The sequence below is a fragment of the Argopecten irradians genome, chromosome 12, assembly GCF_041381155.1.
Source record: "Argopecten irradians isolate NY chromosome 12, Ai_NY, whole genome shotgun sequence".
In the NCBI taxonomy this organism is placed as follows: Eukaryota; Metazoa; Mollusca; class Bivalvia; order Pectinida; family Pectinidae; genus Argopecten; species Argopecten irradians.
In genome coordinates, this window is record NC_091145.1 from 34,011,195 (window position 1) to 34,037,859 (window position 26,665).

The window sequence follows — 26,665 nt, forward strand, 5'->3', positions numbered from 1 at the left end:
CTGGCGACCTTTATACTATAGACGATCTGACAACATCCCAGTAGGGGTCATGTTCTGGTGACCTTTATACTATAGAGGACCTGACAACATCCCAGTAGGGGTAACATTCTGGTGACCTTTATACTATAGAGGATCTGACAACATCCCATACGGGGTCATGTTCTGGTGACCTTTATACTATAGATGACCTGACAACATCTCAGTAGGGGTCATGTTCTTGTGGCTTTTATACTATAGAGGACCTGAAAACATCCCATACGGGGTCATGTTCTGGTGACCTTTATACTATAGACGATCTGACAACATCCCAGTAGGGGTCACATTCTGGTGACCTTTATACTATAGAGGTTCTGACAACATCCCAGTAGGGGTCACATTCTGGCGACCTTTATACAATAGACGATCTGACAACATCCCATACGGGGTCATGTTCTGGTGACCTTTATACTATAGATGACCTGACAACATCTCAGTAGGGGTCATGTTCTTGTGACTTTTATACTATAGAGGACCTGAAAACATCCCATACGGGGTCATGTTCTGGTGACCTTTATACTATAGAGGATCTGACAACATCCCAGTAGGGGTCACATTCTGGTGACCTTTATACTATAGAGGATCTGACAACATCCCATACGGGGTCATGTTCTGGTGACCTTTATACTATAGAGGATCTGACAACATCCCAGTAGGGGTCACATTCTGGTGACCTTTATACTATAGAGGATCTGACAACATCCCAGTAGGGGTCACATTCTGGCGACCTTTATACAATAGACGATCTGACAACATTCCAGTAGGGGTCATGTTCTGGTGACCTTTTACTATAGGGGTCATGTAGGGGTCTGTTCTGTGACCTTTATACTATAGACGATCTGACAACATCCCAGTAGGGGTCACATTCTGGCGACCTTTATACTATAACGATCTGACAACATCCAGTAGGGGTCATGTTTTGGTGACCTTTATACTATAGAGGACCTGAAAACATCCAGTAGGGGTAACATTCTGGTGACCTTTATACTATAGAGGATCTGACAACATCCCATACGGGGTCATGTTCTGGTGACCTTTATACTATAGAGGATCTGACAACATCCCAGTAGGGGTCATGTTCTGGTGACCTTTATACTATAGAGGATCTGACAACATCCCAGTAGGGGTCACATTCTGGTGACCTTTATACAATAGAGGATCTGACAACATCCCATACGGGGTCATGTTCTGGTGACCTTTATACTATAGAGGACCTGACAACATCCCAGTAGGGGTAACATTCTGGTGACCTTTATACTATAGAGGATCTGACAACATCCTATACGGGGTCATGTTCTGGTGACCTTTATACTATAGAGACCTGACAAACATAGGGTCTCTGGTAGGGGTCATTTCTGTGACTTTCTTGACGTGACTTTTTACTATAGAGGACCTGAAAACATCCCATACGGGGTCATATTCTGGTGACCTTTATACTATAGACGATCTGACAACATCCCAGTAGGGGTCACATTCTGGTGACCTTTATACTATAGAGGTCTGACAACATCCCAGTAGGGGTCACATTCTGGTGACCTTTATACAATAGACGATCTGACAACATCCAGTAGGGGTCATGTTCTGGTGACCTTTATACTATAGAGGTCTGACAACATCCCAGTAGGGGTCACATTCTGGTGACCTTTATACTATAGAGGATCTGACAACATCCCAGTAGGGGTCATGTTCTGGTGACCTTTATACTATAGAGGATCTGACAACATCCCAGTAGGGGTACATTCTGGTGACCTTTATACTATGAGAGATCTGACGACTGACAACATCCCAGTAGGGGTCACATTCTTGTACCTTTATACAAAGAGGATCTGACAACATCCATAGGGTCATGTACTTTACATAGAGCGACAACCATCGGGTCATGTTCTGGTGACCTTTATACTATAGAGGAATTGACAACATCTCAGTAGGGGTCATGTTCTGGTGATCTTTATACTATAGAGGATCTGACAACATCCCAGTAGGGGTCATGTTCTGGTGACCTTTATACTATAGAGGATCTGACAACATCCCATACGGGGTCATGTTCTGGTGACCTTTATACTATAGAGGATCTGACAACATCCCATACGGGGTCATGTTCTGGTGATCTTTATACTATAGAGGATCTGACAACATCTCAGTAGGGGTCATGTTCTGGTGACTTTATACTATAGAGGACTGACAACATCCCATTGGGGTCATGTTCTGGTGATCTTTTAACTATAGAGGATCTGACAACATCCCATACGGGGTCATGTTCTGGTGACCTTTTATACTATAGAGGATCTGACAACATCTCAGTAGGGGTCATGTTCTGGTGATCTTTATACTATAGAGGATCTGACAACATCTCAGTAGGGGTCATGTTCTGGTGACCTTTATACTATAGAGGATCTGACAACATCTCAGTAGGGGTCATGTTCTGGTGACCTTTATACTATAGAGGACCTGACAACATCCCAGTAGGGTTCATGTGCTGGTGACCTTTATACTATAGAGGACCTGAAAACATCCCATACGGGGTCATGTTCTGGTGACCTTTATACTATAGAGGATTTGACAACATCTCAGTAGGGTTCATGTGCTGGTGACCTTTATACTATAGAGGACCTGAAAACATCCCATACGGGGTCATGTTCTGGTGACCTTTATACTATAGAGGATATGACAACATCTCAGTAGGGGTCATGTTCTGGTGACCTTTATACTATAGAGGATCTGACAACATCCCAGTAGGGGTCATGTTCTGGTGACCTTTATACTACAGAGGACCTGAAAACATCCCATACGGGGTCATGTTCTGGTGACCTTTATACTAGAGAGGACCTGACAACATCCCATACGGGGTCATGTTCTGGTGACCTTTATACTAGAGAGGACCTGACAACATCCCATACGGGGTCATGTTCTGGTTACCTTTATACTATAGACGATCTGACAACATCTCAGTAGGGGTCATGTTCTGGTGACCTTTATACTATAGAGGACCTGAAAACATCCAGTAGGGGTCATGTTCTGGTGACCTTTATACTATAGAGGACTGAAAACATCCCATACGGGGTCATGTTCTGGTGATCTTTATACTATAGAGTAATTGACAACATCTCAGTAGGGGTCATGTTCTGGTGATCTTTATACTATAGAGGATCTGACAACATCCCATTCGGGGTCATGTTCTGGTGATCTTTATACTATAGAGGATCTGACAACATCTCAGTAGGGGTCATGTTCTGGTGACCTTTATACTATAGAGGATCTGACAACATCTCAGTAGGGGTCATGTTCTGGTGACCTTTATACTATAGAGGACCTGACAACATCCCATACGGGGTCATGTTCTGGTGACCTTTATACTATAGAGGATCTGACAACATCCCAGTAGGGGTCATGTTCTGGTGACCTTTATACTATAGAGGACCTGACAACATCCCATACGGGGTCATGTTCTGGTGACCTTTATACTAGAGAGGACCTGACAACATCCCATACGGGGTAATGTTCTGGTGACCTTTATACTATAGAGGATCTGACAACATCCCATACGGGGTCATGTTTTGGTGACATTTATACTTTAGAGGATCTGACAACATCCCAGTAGGGGCCATGTTCTGGTGACCTTTATACTGCATGTACTTGATTTCCTCACCTAACTACTTCAACTGAAAACGACATTGCATTCCAATATACAAAGAAATCTGTGTTATTACTAATGACTACATACACTTAAATGATTCTGACAGCTCTTGCAAACAATTTCGTCTCTCAAGAAATTTGGAGGTAGTAATTTAGAGGTAGCAATGTAGAAGACAATCAGAATGATGGGATTCTAACAGCAAGGGTCATGTAAGGACTTGCGAGGTTCGATGGTGGAGGAAAACCAGAGTGCCCCGAGAACAACAACCAACCAGCAGTCAGTACCTGGCTACTGCTCCACATTAGTTTCGAATTATGACCCAGAGGTTGAGGGTTTGTGGTAATAAGTTTGGCCGGACATCTTAACCCATTGCCTACGTGGCTCTAGAATAATGGAAGGGATAATAAGGATACGTGTTCCATTCATATTGACCATCTTGGATTTGGACGATAAAAGTGTGTTATTGTTCTTAGAAATAGTGAAGTAATCTGCCTTAAATTTTATATATGTATAGGTTCCCCCTGGTTCTTAAGAATACATACAGTTTGGGAGCAATCTGAAATCAAACGTGGCTACCAGATAGCCATGTACGTTTTGAAAATTAGAAAAGTTTTATTGCTGTACATGTGCATCTCAGAAAGGACAAAATGGATCATTTAAAAAATAACATGGATTCTCCTTTTTGTTTCTACTTGTGAAGATGCAACATCGACAGGAAAGCAAAATAAAAGACTTCCAAGCCTGTGTAATTGTCTTGGTCTTACCTTTCACCATCCTCGATACTCCAGGGCTTCCGATCACTTACGGTCTCTACACCCCTGGACTATCTCGTAGTGAAATTGAAGGCAGCTCAGCGGAAAAGATTTGACCAATCACAGGCTAGCAAAGATTTCCTTTGAAGACTACAGAGAGAGCGACGCCTAACATCAGAGGCATAGTCAACCACAGTGTACCGTTATACGGCTCTTTTGATGTACATCAAATGACTAAATTACCTGTTTTATTCTGTTGCCTCCAGTTTTACTATGAGATAGTCCAGGGTGTAGAGATCGTAAGTGATCGGAAGCCCTGGAGTATCGAGGATGACCTTTCACGTAACTTAACGACTTTTAAAACCGTAACAAGGAAACGCTAACTATCGGCTTTCGTAATAGTACTGCAGATTGGGATCACATAACCGTCGGGGATTTTTTTTTATTTCTCGTTATAACGAGTTATTACGAGAGAAAAAAGACGTTATCACGGGAAAAAATTGTTTTTTTTTTTACGAGAAAAAAAGTCGTTATTATGAGTTTTAAAAGTCGTTATTACTTGTTCGAGTTATAGATACCTGGAGTAAATGTTTACTTTTAAGAAGACTTGTTTTGTTAACCAGGGTCAATCAAGAATTATGGGATTACGTTATACACAACATCTGATGACGTGGAGATCGATCGAACAGGTAAAATCAAGGCTTGCTTTCCTCATAACCCAGTAATTATCTATTAATAAAGGTATTGATTAATATGACTGAAGGCAAGGCCTTAAAGGGCGCAGCCAGATGTCTCAGTAACTATTAATTTTGCAATGTTAAAAAATGCAATTTATAGAAATAACGGAGCCTAATTTTCTGTTTATATTTTTTTTACGTATATTCACACTCTTTCCTTGTCCCAAAACCCGCATTTGAGAAGGAAACCCCCATTAGAGAATGAAGAAATTTTATTTCCGTAACAGATATTCCGTTTTTGGTCAGCTGATTATATTAGCAGGTGGTCTAAATCACTTTTACAAATAAACGAGCGATAGGTAGCAGTGTACAGTAGATTTGGAAAAGTTAGCAAAATAAAGTGCAGGCTTTAATTATTTACACACAGCTTTTTAATCTTAAATAACACCTATATAAAAGTATATATATTTTTAATGTACACAACATTAGCAATTGTCATGCAGAGTTAATTTTTGGACAGGTCTGCTTTTTGTTGTTTTGTGGGCCTGTAAAAACCATGGTATCCATTTTTTTTTTGAAAAATTGCAAAAAATTGGGATTTTCAACCCAAAATTACACCCCCTCTACTAGATTTTTTTCTTGAATACGATTTAAAACCAAGCATCACTGTTGTGATAGCGGAACTGAGCTTATTTCGACATAGGTATAAATATGTATATTAGTTATGGAGTCAAAATATTATATTTGCTGTTATCTTAACATGCACGCTATCCTGGTATTCCGGTTAAACCGGAGATTGTCTGTTTGTTTTGGTGGTTCATGTTGTTGGTAAAAATAATGAATATATATATACATATATATAAATACTTTTCTTACGAAGTATAAAGAACTATAATTTATTTGGGAAAAATACTCTCCAATATACTCGTAACTAGTATCAGAATAAGCAATGCTATAAAGTTCCTTGTATTACAATGAAATAAGTGTTACAAATTATGGCAATTAGGGTCAAATGTTTTTAAAATTTCCATTAAAAAATGAAATATTTGTGGTCATAATTATTGTTTTGAAGTTAATGCAGCTGTGCTATTGTATTACGAGTTCTGATGCTATCATAACTAGTGCTATTGTGCATCATAATTATACTAGATACATATTAGTAAATTAAAATCATAATGGAATATAATACACATTCATTTGTATACAATGTTACCATGAATCCTAGTCTGAAATCAACGTCACAATGGTGTACTAAATTTTTGCGGTTATTTTTGGTTTGCCAGAGTTGATTATTTTTTGCAATAGATATTAGTGTTGAAACTTAGATTTACAAAATGATACTAACATAAAATTATTATAGCACACATTAGCTGACCTATTGTATTATGTTTTGGTGATATCGGAATTAGTACTATGTGTATCCTATACAATAATCATACAAAATATATAGTAGTAAATTCAAATCAAAACCAATGTTACGTCTGAAATCTGCCTTGTTTTTTTTTTGTGGTCTGTCAGAGTTGCTTCCCTTCGTTCGCTTCATATCGTTCCGGTTATTGGAGTTACCTCCCTGTGATGTAATATATTTCTGCTCAGAATGATTTGTAAATAAAAATCGAGTGTCATTTATTAGGAAGTTATACTAAATCTAATGGTGGTCAATTTTTGTGTATTAAACCTTTACTATATACAGTGTTGAAACTAAGAATAAAAACTACTGACGTAATCTAGTTGTGTGAATATAAACACATGAGTAGAAATTGTTACTATTGTTAATATAGACGATATAACAATGATAATAATTTATGTATATATACATTTGATGTTGGGATACAAATATATATATCCGCGCGTTCTATTTCAAACTTGTATACCATGTACCTTATAATAGAGCTGGTTTATCCTTAATCCTCTACATGTATATAAATATACAGTGTTTCATCCGTCTTAAGATGTGTACATTGATGTTCTCCTATTACATATCATTTCTTTGCCCCCCCCCACCCCCCCCCCCCTTGTACTTGTCTCAAACTTTCATATGTCGCCCTTACCCCCCTTTTCTCATGCAAACATTGAGATGTCAAATATCAATTACCTCAATACCTCTGGCCACCTATATACCTATTACACATATTGTCATTTTTACCCCCCTTGATGGGATGTTGTATTGATACATGGAGGTGTGCCATTGGTGTATTTTATTGCAATACTCATTGTTATTGTATAAACAATATGTTACATGTTATTAAAAAAGTCATTCACCTTTTTATTGAAAACTACTGTATATTCTAGTATGCTTTTCGCTTATCTAAGTTGTATGCAAGCCGTGTATCCCAAACATAATGTTACTACTTTATTATTGCTGAAATTCCTATTGCTTTGTGATATATGCCAATCACCCGACTCAAATGTGAACACAAATACAAACATTTTTCATAGTACATGTATGGTGGCAAATTATGGTTACATTATAAAAATGATAAGTTTACTAAGTGAACTTATACTTTCTTTCTTCCATAACTCCGAGTTTTCTTTTATTTTATTGTTGCTTTTATTAACCCATATGGATGTTGAGTCAAACCCTGGCCCGGGCTTTGGCGAGCTTTCAATATTTCATCTGAATATTAGAAGTATTAGAAATAAGTTAGATTATATTGAAGACATAGCAGGAGAATATGATGTTCTATGTTTTACTGAAAGTCATTTAGATGAAAATGTCCGTTCCGATGATATTCTTATAACGGGTTTCCATGCACCCTTTAGACGTGATAGAAACTCTTCGGGATGTGGAGTTATTGTGTATGTTAACAAATTGTTGAAAGTAAGCCGTCTAGAAAACCTAGAATTCCATGGAGATGAAGTAATTTGGATACAATTCACTTTGCAGCAGGTCACTTTTATTATTTGTACTGTATATAGACCAGAAAATTCTGTTTCGCCGTTTTGGGATAATCTGCTATTTTCTATACAAAATGCTCTCGATTTGTCATCGAACCTTATTTTGACTGGTGATTTTAATGTAGATTTGCTAACAGTTGCTCCAAACCATGTTTTCTTGGATATTATGAGTTATTTTAGTCTAACAAACGTAATAGTTGAACCTACACGTATCGGTCATACTAGATCAAGTTTGCTTGACCCAGTTATTCTTAATGAATCTATATCCTACATTGACTCTTCTGTAATAAATATTGATAGATCAGTTAGTTTCAGATTTTATTTCACACTCAGACATACAAGTATGTAACAGGAGGTCACTATACATACTATAAACATGCAAGTATATTGGGCCCATAGCGCAACAGTGCATTACAATATGTATTAGTGATGTGCATGCTCAATCCATAGTTTTTCATTTTTTTTTCAAAAACTTACATATATTTGTCAGAACAGTTATGTTACATATAGTAAACAGGCCTTTCATTTTGGTTCACTATGGTTTCTATAATAGTAGCTTGGTATATACATTTCTCGTAAACGTTTCACCATTTCATTACTGCATTGAAACAAATAATGATGTTCGTTCCCAATATCAGAAAAAAACATAGATCACAAGTTAGTGATCACGAAGGTTGTATTGTTTGTATTACATTACCATGTGTTTTTAAATCCGTTTATAGGCGGACAGTCTCGTTTTATAAAAGAGCCGATTTTGCAAGGTTGAATAATCTTATATCGCAATACGACTGGAATGACTCTTTGCTAAGTAGTGGTTCTGTAGACAATGCTTGTGAAACTTTTACAAATGTTTTTTTTAGACTTTGTTTCATCGTGTATACCATCAAAAACTGTTATCATTAGGCCCTGCGACAAACCTTGGATGACTTCTGAACTAAGGAGAAACATTAGAATTCGGCCCTGCGACAAACCTTGGATGACTTCTGAACTAAGGAGAAACATTAGAATTCGGCCCTGCGACAAACCTTGGATGACTTCTGAACTAAGGAGAAACATTAGAATTCGGCCCTGCGACAAACCTTGGATGACTTCTGAACTAAGGAGAAACATTAGAATTCGGCCCTGCGACAAACCTTGGATGACTTCTGAACTAAGGAGAAACATTAGAATTCGGCCCTGCGACAAACCTTGGATTACTTCTGAACTAAGGAGAAACATTAGAATTCGAGACAGGTTACATACGATAGCTAGAAAATCAAACCGTCCTGAAGACATTCAAAATTTTAAAAGACAACGAAATAAAGTTAATAATATGAAAAATTACAGTCGGTTAGTTTTTTATGAAAATGTTCACGGTATCATTGATAATTCCTTCTCTTCCGACCCAAAGGCTTACTGGAAGTTAATTAAACGTCTTCTAAACTCTAGTGGATCATCACAGTCCATACCAGCTCTAGTAGACCCAGTCACTGAAAATATAATAACAAGTGATAATGATAAATCCAATTTATTAAACGATTATTTCTGTAGCATTACTAGGCTTGAGGAAAACAACACTCCTATTCCTATTATTGATTAACGAACATTCATTACTCGGAAATTAGAGACATACTGTAAATACTAAAGCACGGCAAGGCCTCGGGTGATGATGAAATTAGTCACCATATGTTGAAAAATGTTTGTAATACTATTTGTAAGCCACTAGAGATACTATTCAATATGTCACTGTCGTCCGGTATCTATCCAAAACTTTGGAAATTGGCAGATGCCTTTGTTTAAAAAAGGTGATAGGCATTCTCGGTCTAATTATCGTCCAATATCCCTTCTGTCATCTGTTGGCAAGGTATTTGAACGTGTTATATTTAAACATATTTTCAATTATTTTATCGAAAATTCTTTGTTTTATAGATACCAATCTGGTTTTCCGCCAGACCATTCTACTGTTTACCAGTTAATTGTACCATAATATATGTTTATCCTTAGAAGAAAGAAAACATACTTGTATTGTCTTTTGTGATATTTCAAAAGCATTTGATCGGGTGTAGCATAACGGGTTGTTCGTAAAGTTAAAATCCTATGGTATAGGAGGCGAATTATCATTTTGGTTAAAGCACTATTTATATCAAAGGAAGCAAAAAGTTTGTGTAAATGAGTCGTTTTCGAGATTAGGTACCATTGATGCTGGGGTTCCACAAGGGTCTATCCTAGGTCCTTTATTGTTTTTGATATATATAAACGATATTGCAGATGTCTTTGTTTCTGCGTCCCGCCTTTTTGCAGATGATACTTCTGTTCAATGCTCATCTTCTTCCTGTCTTGAAATTCAGACCATCTTAAACAATGACCTAGAATCTTTGAGGATTGGGCAAAGACTTGGTTGGTATCTTTAAATCCCGATAAAACTGACGTTCTTTTTATCTCTAACAGTAATTATATTGACGAAATTGTAGAATTAGAACTTGATGGAAATATTTTTGATTTTACAGGTCAGCATAAGCATTTGGGTGTTATTATCAGCTCTAGTGTCAAGTGGGGGATCATGTGGAAGCAATATATATGTCGGTAATGAAGAAAATAAATGTTATGAGAAAATAAATATTTTTATTAAACCGAGATGCTTTGTTAAGAATATATTGTGCTTTCATCTTACCGGTATTAGAATAGGCATGCGAGTTATGGGATGGCTGCTCAAATTCTGAGTCAGAAAAATTAGAAAAAGCTGAACGCGAAGCTGCTAGAATTATAACGGGTCTTCCATCTTACTCTAGTATAGATTCTTTAAATTTTGAAACTGGTTTCGAATCCTTATCTTCCAGACGGAAAAGAAAAAAACTCCATCTTCTTTACAAAATGCACACACTTCAGACTCCAGACTATCTTTCTTCTTTACTTCCTTCCACTGTAAATGAGCAGGCTGGCTATCAGTTGAGAAACAGAGATGACTACAGAATACCCCTTTTCAGACTTCCATCAACCATTTCTTCCTTTCTACCCTCTACACTTCGTTCTTGGAATGACATTGACAGTACTATAAAGTCATCAGTCTCGCTAGGTATCTTTAAAAATTCACTGAAACCTGAGGTTGTATCTTCTTCTTCTTACTTTGGCTTTTGGGATAGCAAATTAAATATTATACATACGAAGCTTAGACACCAGTGCAGTGCTCTTAATTATGACTAATTCCGGGTAAACCTTGTGGAAACCCCTTGCTGTACTTGTGGGTATATTTGCGAAAATGTTTATCACTTCTTTTTCAAATTTTTTATTTATTTGGAAATGAAAATTTATCTAGCGACTCAAACTCTGAAATATTTCTACATGTGCAAAATTTCATTAAGCCAGGCATAAATTTTGAAACCAAGTCTACTGCAAAATATACGTAACTTTAATATCATTTTAAATTCCATTTTGTTCGATATCTCAGGAAAACTGATTTATGCTAGTATTATTGTAATTCTGAACCAATGTTAATATTATAAAAGTTTTGATATAGAGGTAGCCCAGTTGGTACTAAGTAGAATGTTTATGGAAACGTGGAAGGACCGGTGTGACAAAGACAGAAGGATAATCAGGAATGAGACGAACATTTTGTATTGTGAGACACGACTACAGTCCAATTGTGGTCACTTTAATATTGTAAATTTTATAGCTTCATTCTCAGTCATGTATTGTTAATTTACTTAATTGTGTAATACTTATATACTAGTATTGATAGCATAAGTTACAACCCTCTCCCCCTCCCCACCTCTCTCTCTCTCTCCCCTCCCTCTCCCCTCTCTTTCTCTCTCTTTCTCTCTCTCTGGACAAATTGCGTATACTTGTATATTTTGTACCATATTGTGGAAAGGGTGTGTATATAAGTTGTAATAACTTGTACCCAATCCGTTTGTTAATTAATGCAATAAAATATGTTTAAACTAAATTAAACTTTTGAGCAATCTTATCTCGTACTGCAGCTATCAATTTCTGCTGCTACAGAATTGAGTTTTTCCGTCTTATACGCACTTTCGTATACCCTCTATATATATATATACCATTAATCTCGAACCCATTTTGTTGAATTTCTTTATGCAAATGTGAAGCCTGCATATAATTCTCTAGATTGAATTCACCAATTTTAGGACATAAACATTTTTAGATTTTTTATGCATATATTAAAACAGGGGCTTTCTGCTTAATAAAATCTTGCCATGGCCATTCGGTCTAATTGTAGACTGCTACCATAGCACTGAGCTTCTGCCGGATGACGATTGCGTTTGTCAGATCATAAGAGCGTTTGAACCGCTCAATTATATAATGAGCTTACTTCAAAGCGCCATATCCATAAGGATTACCCATGATTCCCCTCCCCATATGTACCTATAAAAATAGCGGTCACAAACTGAAGCTGAAGTGTGAAGGATTGAATTTTAAAGATTATTTTTTCTCTTATATTTTCGTGTATGTGTTACCTTAGAAGTGCTTTACACTTCGTGCCCTTCGCCCTTATAATTGATATGACTGAAGGCAAGGCCTTAAAGGGCGCAGCCAGATGTTTCCGTAACCATTAATTATGCACTGTTAAAAGGTTCAATTTATGGAAATAACGGACCCGAATTCTGTGATTAATTTGTATTCATAAAGTCACACTCTATCCTTGTCCCCGAACCCCCATTTGAGAAGGAAATTCACATAATAGAAGGAAGAAAATTTCATTTTCTGTGACAGATATTCCGAAGTTCGAAGCACTTCTAAGGTAACAGATACACGAAAATATAAAAAAAAACACAATCTTCAAATTCAATCCTACACACTGACAGCTTCAGTTTGCGACCGCCATTTTTTCATACATATGGGGAGGTGTGCGTTGCTCCAGGTACTGCTCTCCCAAGTAAATATATATTTTACTAATGCAAATGCATAACAGGAGAAATTAAACATTTTTTATTATTTTTTAATTAATAATAATAACACTTTGAAATGCAGTCAAAATATCCACCAAGGCGAAGATGAGCACAAGGAATCATGACGTCACATAACGTCAACAAAAGGCGCGAAATCATAGGGTTCGCATACGCGGCACTGAAGGCCTTGAATGGACACAATGAAATCCGAATCTTCGAGTTCATTTCTTTGAGTTTAAGCTAGATAATTATTACAACATATACTTCTATAGTTTAAAGTGCGTTCTTTTATTTCTAAATTATGCCTTCTACATGAAATACAAAATAAAATAAACAAGTAGAGCTTCATATTAAAACATCTGGCTGCGCCCTTTAAGGCCTTGCCTTCAGTCTTATTATATCCATTTTGTAGAAGTAGTTTTCTGTATGGTATGGCAGTCACCTTTAGTAGAAAGATAACTTTTCATACTACTGTCTGAATACGATTGCAATTTTGTCAATGGATGAAAGCATTCATGGTAATCCTGGCTGCGGGATTTTGAAACGTATTTTGAAACACTTAAAATGTAGTTTGGGCAATGAGTTTTTTTTTATCTAAATCTAGCAACAAATTTTAATTGTGGTCCTGGGATCTGACTATGTCTCAAATAATTTTAGAAATCCTAGAGCTGACACGGGCCAGACTTTAGCTGATAGGTGACCGCCTTTCATCAATAAGGTCCAATGGTCCGAAGGCCCGTTAGTCCTAAGGCCCATTAGTCCAAAGGTCTAGTAGTCCGAAGGCCCGTTAGTCATAAGGCCCATTAGTCCAAAGGTCTAGTAGTCCAAAGACCCGATAGTCCTAAGGCCCATTAGTCCAAAGGTCTAGTAGTCCAAAGACCCGATAGTCCTAAGGCCCATTAGTCCAAAGGTCCAACAGTCCGAATGCCCGTATTCCTAAGGCCCATTAGTCCAAAGGCCCAATAGTCCAAAGGTCCAACAGTCCGAAGGCCCGTTAGTCCTAAGGCCCATTAGTCCAAAGGCCCAATAGTCCGAAGGCCCGTTAGTCCGAAGAGCCTTTAGTCCAAAGGTCCAACAGTCCGAAGATCCGTAAGTCCTAAGGTCTAGTATTCTGAAGGCCCTTTTGTCTTAAGGTCCAATATTCCGAAGACCCGATAGTCCGAAAACACATAAATATTACTATAATTTATATGCGAACAGTACTGGAAATGGCATAACAGATTCTGTTGTAAACTTGCTAAGATATATGTAATTCTAACGCCGGGTCGATTTCCATACCTTATGATACCTTATGTATTTAAATTCAATTACTATTTATACAATGTACCTATGTCATCACCGGTAAATATTTCATGTTGATTTGAGAAGGCTTCATAGAAAAATTACTTTTTGGTTTAGTTGCAGAAAATCAAAATCAGATTTCATGAAATTCTCATCTTGATTAAATACTATACACACAAGTGTAGATATCTCCATAAAAGATTAAATTAATCCAAACGTAGCAATCTAAGAAATCAAGGAATACTATAATATTCAAAACCATATTTCTAATAGCCAAGGTGAACAAGATCAGCAGACATTTAAATACGAATGGAAACATGTATTACTCCACATGGATCTGAGAATTAGTTACAAATTATATAATCATGGATCCACCAGAGTATTTCCTCACAATTTAAAGTAACACGTCTCAATGTAAAACAAAATACATGCATACTATGCATGTGTTAGGAATGAAAGTTGTATGTAGTTTGCATGTTATATAATTATGCGTATGGTTGAAAAAAACTGGAAAAATAAAACGAATACAAAACAAAATTATGCGCGTTATGTTCGAAAAATATTTTCCAAAAAAGTGCAAAATGAATACATCAAAACTCCACACGAAATTAGGAACAAAACATAGTTTTAAGAACAGATTTTTAACGAAATGAGAATTTTGTTTTCATGAAATTGATACCAAATATACTTTTGTGTAAATATAAGTCCGGTCTAACGAAAATGCCATGAAGAAAACCTCAGTTCTTCATGCTTCGAATCTCACAATTTTGTGTGAAAATCTTCTTAAAACCACGCTTAATGTATCATCGGCATTTATTTCAATTGACCCCCATTCGTTCGTCACATTTTTGAGTTCTTCATGCTTCGAATCTCACAATTTTGTGTGAAAATCTTCTAAAAACCACGCTTCATGTATAATCGGCATTTATTTCAATTGACCCCCATTCGTTCGTCACATTTTTGAGTTCTCCATGCTTCAAATCTCACAATTTTGTGTGATTTTGCTTATTATATGTAAATTGACTCTCTCGTTTCAATATTGATAGATGCTAGTATTTCACAATAAATGCTCGCGCACACACAAACAAGTACACGAAGAGGAAATAAGTCCATCGTAACCAATAATCGTCCTGTCAAGGACAGCTGGTGCCATTCAGATTTAATGTAACGATAATGAAGTGTAATTCATAAATTAAAGTAATTTATACGCTGCCATTTCCTGTGACATTTTCGCGTCTATTTAAAAGGACGTTACGTAAACAAGTTTGATCTGAACTGCTGATCACAACAACTTCGGACGTCTAGCTGTAAGTACCAAACTTTGTGAGTATTTTTTTCGATTTCTATTGTTCTAAACTGATACTTTTTTTTTCAAATATTTTCAGATTCTTCACGCAAAATCAAAGTAATCTGCAAAACTTATATGAGTAATAAGAAAAAAAAACTCTTCATTTTTAACACAGAAAAACCTCCTGACAAGATGGCATGGACAACGCTACTTCTTACATTTGTGGTTGCCGTGTGTATCCCCCAGAGTGAAAGCTGCTCCTGCATGGATCCTGGAGACCTAGCGGATAATTATTGTGACGAAAGCAAGGAATTAAGTGAGTAAAATAATTATGGCGATTTCATACATATTTATTCTGGCCAATTCCAGGTCAATTTGCCTGAAGAGAACAAAATTCAAGGTCTCGAATTTGACATGAAATTGGCATGAAATCTAAAATCTGTGACCTGAATTCCGTCTATAAAAGTTTAGATCATGTCAATTTGAACCGATATTTACCAGAAATCAACCCATTTTCTTCATGAGAAATTAACCTCAATATCATTTTATTTTTGGGATAAGCTTTTTTCATGTAATATTAACGTGAAAGCCTTTTACCTGTGACGAAAATACAAAATGTACCTTGAAAAGATCTTCCTATACACCTGTTTCTAATCTTCACGTTCTTGCTTCAGAAACCTTAGCATGTCCCTACCACTAACACCTTGGTCAGCTTTCAAAGGGTTTTAATCACGAAAAAATATATCTGAACTCAATAAAAATATTTCTGAATAGTTATCTTAATGATTTAACAATTAAAGATTGGACTGTTTCAACTAGTTCTCCACGAACAAATATATCTTAATTCTATGAAATTAGTTTTTTTCTGAATACTTATATTAATGGTTTAACAAAGAATGGATTACTTTAACCAGTCCTCCACGGAATAGTCCTGAACAGCACTGTGGTGGCAACTAATGGCAAACCCCCCAACCAGAATGACGTCGTGTCATATGCTTTCGGAATAATCACCGTCGTCAAAGCTGCTGGGGTAAGTTCTCACTTGATATTATAACCAGATATAACCCAGATATGTAAAGCAGGTGTCGTTGAGTCTAATTCATTTGGAGCATCTGGGTCATTTTTTTTTGGGGGGGGGGGTTTGTCAATTTCCCAAAACATCTTTCATAATATGCTGAAGGGGGATGTCAATTTCCCAAAACATCTTTCATAATATGCTAATATGATTAGAGTATGGTCGGTTTGTTTTACAGGGATGATGTTAATGACTATTATCGCAAAAAGTGAGATTGAATCAGATATACACCTAGATGAACCCTTAAAACCAGATTGTGAAAATTTATTTTTCTATTTATAGTTAAATTCACAAAAGATTTGGCCATGTAATAAATGGCTATTCGGTATAACTCATGCTATCGAGTATACGTGTGGGTTACATTTTGTTTCTAAGCTCGAATTACATGTTCACTATTTGTTGGGAAATCATTATCTCATTGCTCTTATATACCTCTCATGGCCTATTATAATGCGAGTTATATCCATTTTCTGATTGTCTCAACATTTGATGTAATCTTCATTTTTTTAAATGAATTTATTATACGTTAATAAGCATTTCTTGTACCGATTAGTGTATGCGGTTAAGGTTTTATATACATTTTTGTGTACTGAAATGAAATTCGTGAAAAACAAATATTTAAATATCTTATCAATGAAGGAAAAAATTACATTATTAATATTTTTGTTTAGAATTCAAGCAAGTTAATTGAGGGAAAAGCCATTGTATATGTCAATGCGACCACGAACGGGGCTCTGTGTGGTACCAGTCTAACACTGGGGGAGCAGTACGTCATAGCCTGTAAGTATGGTTGATTGGTCTACATCCTCAGATAAACCGATCGAGATAATTTAAACGTTCATGTTTTAACTAAATCGCAATGTTGGTTTTGAGAGGCTTGCACAATGATGAAAAGGCGCATTCTCAATAATTGATATATCGAATCACAAATGAATATATAAATGATTGAAATCATAATTTACCGCAAAAAACTCTGGCATGAAAATCGATAAAATGCTATCACCGCTAGGTATTTGTAAAATGCTATCACCGCTAGGTATTTGTCCTGACCATGATAGCAAATACATTTACATGTATGTTGTTTTTATCAGGTTTAATTAAGTGTTTGATGATCAACACTTTTGCTGTTTTATGGATTGTCAGAAAAGCATTGTTGGGTGTGTTTACCAATAATGATCCAGACACTTGCATAAAAATAACATAAGCTGGCCAAAGGCATTTTTTCATCACAAAATGTAAACAACCGTCGTTTTAATATTTCGTCATTCTGTTCAATTCAAAAAAAATTATTGCTGTCTGGCTACTTCTCTTCGATTCGTAAATGCTTTCAGTCCATGTGTTAAAGATGACAATGCGAGTTAAAAAGTATGCATTTGAGATTTAAAAAATACACCTTAAGTTCATTTCTGAAACAACCGTTTACGTTTATAATAGAGAAGTGCATTAGCCAATTTTGTTTGGATACGACATGCCTGCCGATCCCTATATAAAGTACGTGAACAACACACGTGCAATAAGTCGAACGCTCACTGTTCAAGGTGTAACAACTAACATCTGATCGGCTCTAGATCTACTATACAATATACTTTGTACCCAAGACGTATCTACGTGTAACCTGAGGCCTTGCCTCCATAAAATGGTTAGTACGGTCATGGTTTTCTCAAATAACGTTTCCTAGGACCATATATCTATACAGTTGAATAAAAAGTAATGAATGAATACATACCTTCTTTTTACGTGCGAGATCAATTTTTATTATAACGTAAACAAACTGGGAAATTCTAATAGCAAATAACATTGTCAAACTGAAAATAAACACTGCACTCACCTGACAAGGTTTCATTGAAGTAATATTGTCAGCTAGATCGAAAAAAATATGTCAATTTTGAGCTAACTTTTTTTAATATACACTAGGTTTTACATGTACACATGTGTGTATTTGGTACTTTATATATGGACAGGGATCACGTGCAGGTGGCCAGTCGAGTAAATAGGATACGATATTATACGTGAAAATATGTGGACGGATTATTATTTGGATTTCTATTACCTTTTGTGGAAATTTAATTTTGTAAACTATCTAAATGACAGCTTAGAAGAGTTGACATGTTTTCTTGCCAAAACAAGCCTCACTCAACTTCACAGGAAAGGGATTCGTTTACGTATTAGTAGGGGATACATAGTGGAATACTGGTAGAGAGAAAAACACAAATGACTGACCTCGACAAGGGAATGTCTCATAAACTTTTTTTTGAAATATACATGTACTTATATTTTCAATCTTAATTGAATACTTTTTAGATTTTTAACATTGTCAGATTTAAGTTAAGTTAAATACTGTAAACGTGGAAGTTTCGCTAATTACGCGAAGGTCGCTTGGACGCGAAAGTCCCCCCTGACGTAAAATTATGTACATACATATACTTTGTTGTAAAAAGTATGAAAGTGTATCTATTGCGATAATAACAACACCGTGAAAGTTTCATGTATGCAAATCACGAAATTATGCACTTGCGAAAACATCCACGTTTACATAATAGGGTTTGATTTCGGTAACCTAAGGTCAAAATTAACTTATGGTAATGTACAAAGATAGTAGAGTTTTCACAATCACTGCACCATTTTTAGTTGTATGAAGCCGAATTTCCAGTTTGTCGGAAACATTTTTAAAATATTGCCATTTATATCTCAAGAGTCCTTCAAAGTAAAACTCCTCAATTCCCTGTTGATTCCTTGGCGTTGATTCACGCGCTTTATATAGAGGTCGGTTAGCGCATCAGATTACCAGTAGAGAGAAAAACAAAATTAAACGATTCTTGAAATATAAGTGTAGTCTACGTTTTTTTAAATTTCAATTTAATATTTTTTAACTTGCATTGTCAGCTTTAATGACAGGAGCAATATGGCGTCCTCAATATAACGACATTAATTTGTGATTTGAGGGAAGCTAACCCAAACTAAACTTTTTTTGTGTGTGGATTTTAACAAGGTTGAACAAACATTGTCGTACACGATTTTTGGCGAAATAAAGAAAAAATCAAGTGTAATTTGATGGTTTCAATAGTATATCTATTTTGGGCGGTCACATGATATCGTCGGCTTGTAACCGGTTATTTATCGTTTTATTCAAATAAATAATATTCGTCCAGTAAACTTCCACTCTCGTAATAAATTCATTTTGTCTACCTCGTCATTTTACCGTCTCCTATCATAAAACTTTTTAACGGTTCAAGCAAGGACCAAATAGAGTTGTGCTGAAATGAACTTTGTTCTCTGTTTGTAGTCGCCTCCTCACTCTCGGTAAGCCTGTGTAGCTGGAAGAGAACAGTCGCTCGTCTTTCCCGTAATGATATTGATGTAATAATTAACCCAAATTTCAACTGCGCTGCTCAAGGTTTGAACGACATTTTTATATTAATTTTAGTACATATATCATTGTCATGTCTTTGATGTCAATGAAGTAAATAACTATACCTCCAGAACATATATATATATTCATGACTTAGGTTACAACACGAAACAAATACAATTCCGTTGTTAGGAATATGATATTTAAGTGTTATTTTTTTTTTTTTTTTGTTAAATGTCCCTCATATCCATAGTTTATATATCCATACCCTCGCAAAGCACCAATATTTTTGGAGGTCTCTGATCACACATTATTTTCCTTCTCTTTTTCCAGTACTTATGAAACCCCTCTTCTTAAAACATTACAATCGTTGTGTAGTGTATACATATTTAAATACAGTAGTCTCCCCCCTTCTTCTGTCTGTCTATATTTGTCTTATGTCCATCCATTTAATCAGTTGTCATTCTGACACTACATTTACATTATTAGTTTGTTCAATCCTGTCTGTCTACAGTTTTCAGTGTCTGTATGTCTGTCTGTCTGTCTATCCATGTTTCTGTTTTGTTTACACTTCCTGTCCAACCCATGTGTGTGTACGTGTGTCAATATATGTTGTGAACATTGTAGTTTTTTATTTATCTGTCTCTGGTCTTCATTTTTTATATTGTTACCTACCATTAATTTGTGTCTTAATTTGTCCTTCTTGTATGTTTCCAAAATGTATTTTGGTATATGTGTGCGCATCTGAGTATCTATATTTTGAAGAGAATAATGTGAGTTGGGGTGTAATTACATGTATGTCAGTGATGGTAGGTGTATGAGTAGGTCAGATGAAAATAAAAGAAGAATTTATTTATTAAAACTGATAGGAATTTATGTGTAGTGAGAACGGCAAGTTGATCAATCAAATTTTGTGATAAAATTATGAAATCTGTTTTACTGTTAAATTTGAAATGTTAAAATCTATTTCCCAAACGTCGTAGGCCTTCAAAGAGGTAATGAAACAACACAATACGCCTGTTTAAAGATATTGATATCTTCTTTATCGTAAGCGTAATAAAGAATATGTAATAATAACCCTATCAGTGATAGTCTAAGTTCCGTTATTCAATTAATGTTACAACGGAAATATTTTAGAAATTATAAATATTTCAATAATTGATCATTTACATGTTTTGTTTACAGAGTGCAATCCAATGCCAGGTAAGCACATTTACGAGATTACTTTCCCCTAAACATTTCAGAGAAAGGTTACATCTAAATACATAGTGGGATTATCGTGGGATGAAAATTTGATGGATAATGGAATTTCCGCAAAACATAGTAGGAATTTCCAAGATCGTAATTATCATTGTTTTGAATTTATGAATTTTTCAATTAAAGTTTGAGCCGCGAAATTCATTGGCATTATTGATTGAGGCGAATCCACGGGAATGTTAAAAAACGTCATATCGAACGAATTTGTGTGAAAGTCATTTTTGCCCAATTTCGTGTGAAATGCACGTGAGATGATTGGGCTGTGGATATGTTACATTTTAAAAACGTTAATTTTCAACATGGAACAATAATGTTTCAATAGAATCTAATAATATACCACATTTAACTTTTCAGGTTTCACCTTAATGTGCTGTCGGCGTGGTGACAGTAAGTGATTTACACTAGTTATATGGCCTGATCAATCAAGGAATTGTGTCCGACAACAAACCAACAAACCTATCAATTGTCCATTTTCACACTATTGCGTCTGCATGTTTTTGTCTTCCGAATTCGAATCCTACCAACTTGATTTACAACTTATATAATGTATATTTCTCATTTGTATTTTATTTTTATTTTAGAAATTGGCTCGAGTTACTGCGTACACTACGAAGGTAAGTAACACTTTCACTAATTTGATTGAAACAATAAAAGTTTAACAACGCAAATGTTGGCCTACTGTTATCAGACCCTATTAGGACATTTCGATCATTAATCGTATCTTTTTCTGAACGCGCTGATTGGTGGGAATCGACATCGTAATAACTATGCGTAAATGATATAACTTGAACATTTGTGCGATATTTTGTACCTGTAGAGAGTAGATTTAAAGTGAGTTTGTGTTATCATCTGAGTCTTTTTTTATTTTGTTAATTATTTATTGCATCATTTCCATCATCTTCATGAAATCGTCATCGTTATCATTATCCATCATCTTCATCTTCAAGTTTCCGTCAGAATCATCCTCATCAAATCATCATCATAACAATCCATATCTATTGTTGTGGTATTCTTAATTCAACCATTGTCATTTACAGTCTGTATGCTAGAGCCTGGTACGTATCTCATAGGAAGTTTTTTTTTAAATTGTCATAACAAATAATTACATCTTCTCTTTGTTCAATGAAACTATCAGACAATTTTCAACAGATAAATATAACTATTTTACATAATACTGGACATGTTAACAGAAGAAAGCAACTTTTTTTTTAAATATGACAGTACAACATATCTTTACGTATCTCTTCCTTTATAAACACTCGGATAGATCGATATATTTATATATCCATTTTGTATTATCAGATGGACTAAGCGCACGTTGCTGTACTGCTCGTAAGTGAATTAGATAATATATGAAAGGAATCATTCGGATATAGTCAATATAACACAGAGAAAGCTCTGAAGTATTAGTTCAGCGATAAGTGATTCTTTTCCTCCAATGTCTTGTATCTCAAAATGTTAGATTTATTTTTCATGAACAGCAACTGTTTGGTATTGTTTCTTGCTCCATTGTTTAAAGTACCACTAGTGATCTTAAAACAGAAAAAAAAGTTACTCATAAAATAGTAAGTACAATTAATCACGTAATGATACGTTGTTGATGAGGTTATCGAATACAGTCAATTCTTCATATTTCATTTGCGTTTATCCTGCCTTTAAACAGTTTTTAAATTTCTATTGCAGTGAGCCATGGGCCAATGGAATGTGTTGATTATTCAGGTAAACAATTGTTGCGTTTATTTGAAAGCATAAAGTCTGTTATTCTTTTGATGTTATTGTGCCATTGTTTTCATTATTAAATAGAAGACAAACAGAATTCATTTTTTCGGCATTAAGGAATAAAACTGCAAGTGGCTTATCTGTTATCTATCTACGCTAAAAAGGAAGTAAATACCTCCAAACACTGGATATTTCCTCTAGACAGCGGTCAGGGGAAATAACTCCCTATAGAATGCCATCATATGACAAATTTAATTAATTGAGATACCTTAAGTTCTTATTTGGCGAATTTGTACTGAATTATTGAATTTAGTGATGTGAATATACATGTATGATGATTATAGAAAGAATAAATAATAGAAAGAATAAAAATGAAGAAAATTTCATGAAATTAGTATTGGTTAATATAACGTAGCAAAAACCAGTGTTGTACAATAGAAAACCAAGGATTGTAATTCCAATATTCTAGTTATTTTTTGTTCTTTTTCAGGTTCGTTCTTGGTTGAAAACTAGCAACATTGAAAGCACGAGGTCAATGAGGCTGTTGACAAACATTCATAGACTACAATTACAGTTCATTGGTGTATGAGTCAAATAAAACGGTCACATTAATAGTGTCTTGTCCTTTTTAATGACGTTCTCAATATTTCTTAGAGTTAAAGGAACATCAGCCTCGATATTCCAGGGGTTACTATCACTATCATGTATGACGTCATAATTCTCGACGTACAATTTTTTCAGGCTATGTAAAAATATCTTCAAACTGCTAACTTATAGAAATAAGTATAACATAAAACTACATTATAATAGATTACAAATGCATACTGAACACAAATACAAAGAATTGGTTACGAATTAGTTTTGGAGCATATATCTACGTAGAATAATGTTTGTTTTACGGACCTCCGACAGCTTAGGTCATTTATATGGACCGTGGTTCATATCATGACTCCTCAGAATTACAATTTACAGAGAGACTCATTGAAAATAGTAGAACATGGGCGACAGTGATGACGATGAAGCACATTCCTCCCAGAGTATAATGACAGACTGACCAGGCGTTATATCTAAAGATTTTCTTCTTCACGACAACCAAACCGACATTTTTTATTGCTATCTCTCCTTCCTTTCTATCGCCTTTTACAGACACCGGACGGTTGGACATGATGATAGAGTCTATGATGACTAGAGTGGAGCTGGTCATCACCATCAGGAAGTACAGACCTGAAACAGCCAAAACACATAATAGGACATTTGGTTGTACGCTTGTATTACGTTTACGTATTTCCAGAGTAGATACCAACCGATTCAAACAAATACCGGCTGATTCGAGCAGATGTCAGCTGATTCGAGTAGATACCAGCTGATTCGAGTAGATACCAGCTGATTCACAAATGCTGCTGTCAAGTCATTGTTTACCATAATATTACGCTATTGTTCATCACCAAGTGATGACTTCACGTCTATGTCCATTTACAGGTGCTGTCGCCACGTAATTGTCCATTGTTGACGTCATATCTTTCTTTATACTTATATCCACGTAATGGTCCATTGTCAAATGTTGACGTCATGTCTGTGTTTATACCTATATCCACGTCTTTGTCCATTGTCAAATGCTAACGTCATGTCGTTCTTTTTGTTCTGAATTTCTGACGCCATGTCATTACCCGTTTAAATGTTTCCGCATACTTGGCTAAACTATGTATATCAATTGATTCCTGGCTTTATGGTTTACAATATAAATTTACAGCAAACTTACTGGAAATTACTTTACTTATGCACACAGCAAATGTACAGCGTGTTTTATCTAACCTATGATTGGCAGGGTTTCTGAGTTTTCTGGTAGATGGTCTGCCACCTGCATAAGGAATACCGTAAAAGCCAGTAGAATCGTCATTCCACATCCGATTCTCTCCCCTTCCTCCACCGGTATGAAATACACCGCTACAGTCATTATCGACAGAAGAATGGACGGAAACACAATGATAATAACAAAATAGGTAGGTTTTCTTCGAATGACTATTTCAAAATCAAATATGGTGTCAGAGGTTTCCTCTGGAAGGTGTAAAGATGTTGACTCTACGTTCCATACCTTACTTTCAGCGGTCAAGAATGCTTTACTATGGTAGATAGGTATATCTAGCTTGATGTAGTCCTTTGAGATTGAACCATAGTTCATTTTCATGGTACATGTCTGACAGTCGTATGGGAAATTCTTCGGATCCATCTTACACATAGATGTCACGACACCAGATGGCGACACGGTCACCACCCCTTTTGATGTCACGTGGTACACGTAGTCTAAAATGTTGTTGAGAAAATGAGGCCCTAATCTGTAAACAAAAAAAACCAACATTATGTAGGCACTGTCGCCCATCAATAACATATACATGTATATGTATATAAGTCAATACAATGTTACCCCTTTCCTCTTTCTTCAAACACATTTTCTAACATTGAAATTTGTTCTTGGTTTTATTAGTTTAACATACTTTTAACAACAAGGGTCATTTAAGGACATGCTCGGTTTAGTTGGTGGGGGGAAGCCAGTGTATCTAGAAAAAAACTACCGACCGATTGACCGTACCGTAACTTCCAGAAATGGAGAGTTTGTCGAAACATCTTAACCACTTGCTCCGTCTGTCAGTTATCAAATCACACCTTGGTGTCAAGGAAAACACTCAAATGCAATTTGAAATTACAGTTTTTAATCTGTCACAAAGTGAAAAAGGCATCGCCTGTCTGAAACGTTACTTTCGATAATAAGACATTCGTAAATGTTAAGCCTAATCGGTTATCTCGCACGTTTTTTAAGTCAAGTGTAATATAAAATATACAAGATATACAGTATAAAGAAATATACATATACATGTTACAGATATGCTGATATGATAGTGACAGACGATTTAAAATACGTCCACGGGTAGAATGAAAGTTACTCCATGAAAATTATTTTTGCTGCTTTCTAAAAGATTAAAAGAGTTGTGGTGTTTCTTACATGATATAGTAAAAAGGTCCAAACATATGCTCCTTTATATTTAAAAGTACTTATAAAAAAACTTGTACATTAATTTGGTAAATAAAAGATAAAAAAAAAATTGAGTTTGAAAATCCGGAACGTATGTTATGGATATCAGATATGGGAGTTATGTGGAGCTAGATAGTAAAAATGTTGTGCATCAAACGGATTGGGTGTATAAAATATTTTAATTTAATTTCTGATAAAGGTTCAAAATAGTTCTTGCTTATCTCTTTTTGAAGGTTATTTAAATAAATGTGAGTTAATTGTTTCATTTCAATAATTCTGCATGTCCTACACATATTATCATTATAATATTTACTCCATTTCCGCCCTAAGAGGTGTAGGGTATAACTACGCACGCGTTCGATCCCATGAGTTTCGGTGTCCAGATATGACTGCCAGTCACGTAAGTTTCCCCAAGTCCACCATAATCATCTGGATTCCACGTCAAATACTCATCGGTCCAACTCTACGAAAAGAATTAAAAATTAAAAGCAAAGTTAATGTAAAATTACAAACAAAATATTTTTGAGCCAACTCTAGAAACACAATTCGGTAACATAAAGTAGGATGTAAACAACCAATAGGAAAAGTGTAACGTAGAATTTTATTTACATAGAAGTGTATTTATGAAGAATAATTGTTGTGTTAATTCTACAGTTTATACTTACCAGAGTCGCTGAAGCGGCATGCGTCAACGCCGACTGTTTTTCCAACTTTTATTTATATATGCAAGGAGAAACGAAAAAGTTTAAGAAACATTTCTTGAGCTATTTCTATGTTCATAAATGCAT

At 35.5% G+C, this 26,665-nt stretch overlaps 2 protein-coding genes across 4 annotated transcripts; one reads left to right on the forward strand and one right to left on the reverse strand.

The window, feature by feature from the left end:
- Positions 1-15,332: 15,332 nt before the first annotated feature.
- LOC138304708 (uncharacterized) lies at positions 15,333-23,461 on the forward strand. Of its 3 annotated transcripts, none has more exons than XM_069244938.1 (12): positions 15,333-15,468; positions 15,625-15,765; positions 16,364-16,479; positions 17,196-17,304; positions 19,808-19,918; positions 21,059-21,076; positions 21,485-21,517; positions 21,712-21,744; positions 22,168-22,185; positions 22,433-22,462; positions 22,814-22,849; positions 23,340-23,461. In XM_069244938.1, exons 2-12 carry the CDS (start codon positions 15,642-15,644, stop codon positions 23,360-23,362), a joined length of 651 nt encoding a protein of 216 aa, XP_069101039.1. In that variant the 5' UTR covers positions 15,333-15,468; positions 15,625-15,641; the 3' UTR covers positions 23,363-23,461. The 3 variants fall into 3 exon arrangements, with proteins under 3 accessions (XP_069101039.1, XP_069101038.1, XP_069101040.1); XM_069244937.1 differs by having other exon boundaries at positions 15,391-15,484; XM_069244939.1 differs by lacking the exon at positions 22,168-22,185 and having other exon boundaries at positions 15,391-15,484.
- A 331-nt stretch (positions 23,462-23,792) lies between these two features.
- Positions 23,793-26,244, reverse strand: LOC138336275 (acetylcholine receptor subunit beta-like 1). Its single transcript, XM_069285690.1, has 3 exons — positions 26,231-26,244; positions 24,662-25,182; positions 23,793-24,073 (listed from the first exon to the last, which is right to left on the reverse strand). Exons 1-3 carry the CDS (start codon positions 26,242-26,244, stop codon positions 23,793-23,795), a joined length of 816 nt encoding a protein of 271 aa, XP_069141791.1.
- Positions 26,245-26,665: the final 421 nt, after the last annotated feature.

Excerpts from the sequence above, each read along its gene's own strand:
- LOC138304708 (XM_069244938.1), top strand. The coding sequence starts at position 15,642 with ATGGCATGGACAACGCTACTTCTTACATTTGTGGTTGCCGTGTGTATC. Across the intron at positions 16,480-17,195 it reads CCGTCGTCAAAGCTGCTGGG|AATTCAAGCAAGTTAATTGA; the intron begins GTAAGTTCTCAC and ends ATTTTTGTTTAG. Across the intron at positions 22,850-23,339 it reads GGAATGTGTTGATTATTCAG|GTTCGTTCTTGGTTGAAAAC; the intron begins GTAAACAATTGT and ends GTTCTTTTTCAG.
- LOC138336275 (XM_069285690.1), bottom strand. Across the intron at positions 24,074-24,661 it reads AGAAACCCTGCCAATCATAG|GTCTGTACTTCCTGATGGTG; the intron begins GTTAGATAAAAC and ends TGGCTGTTTCAG.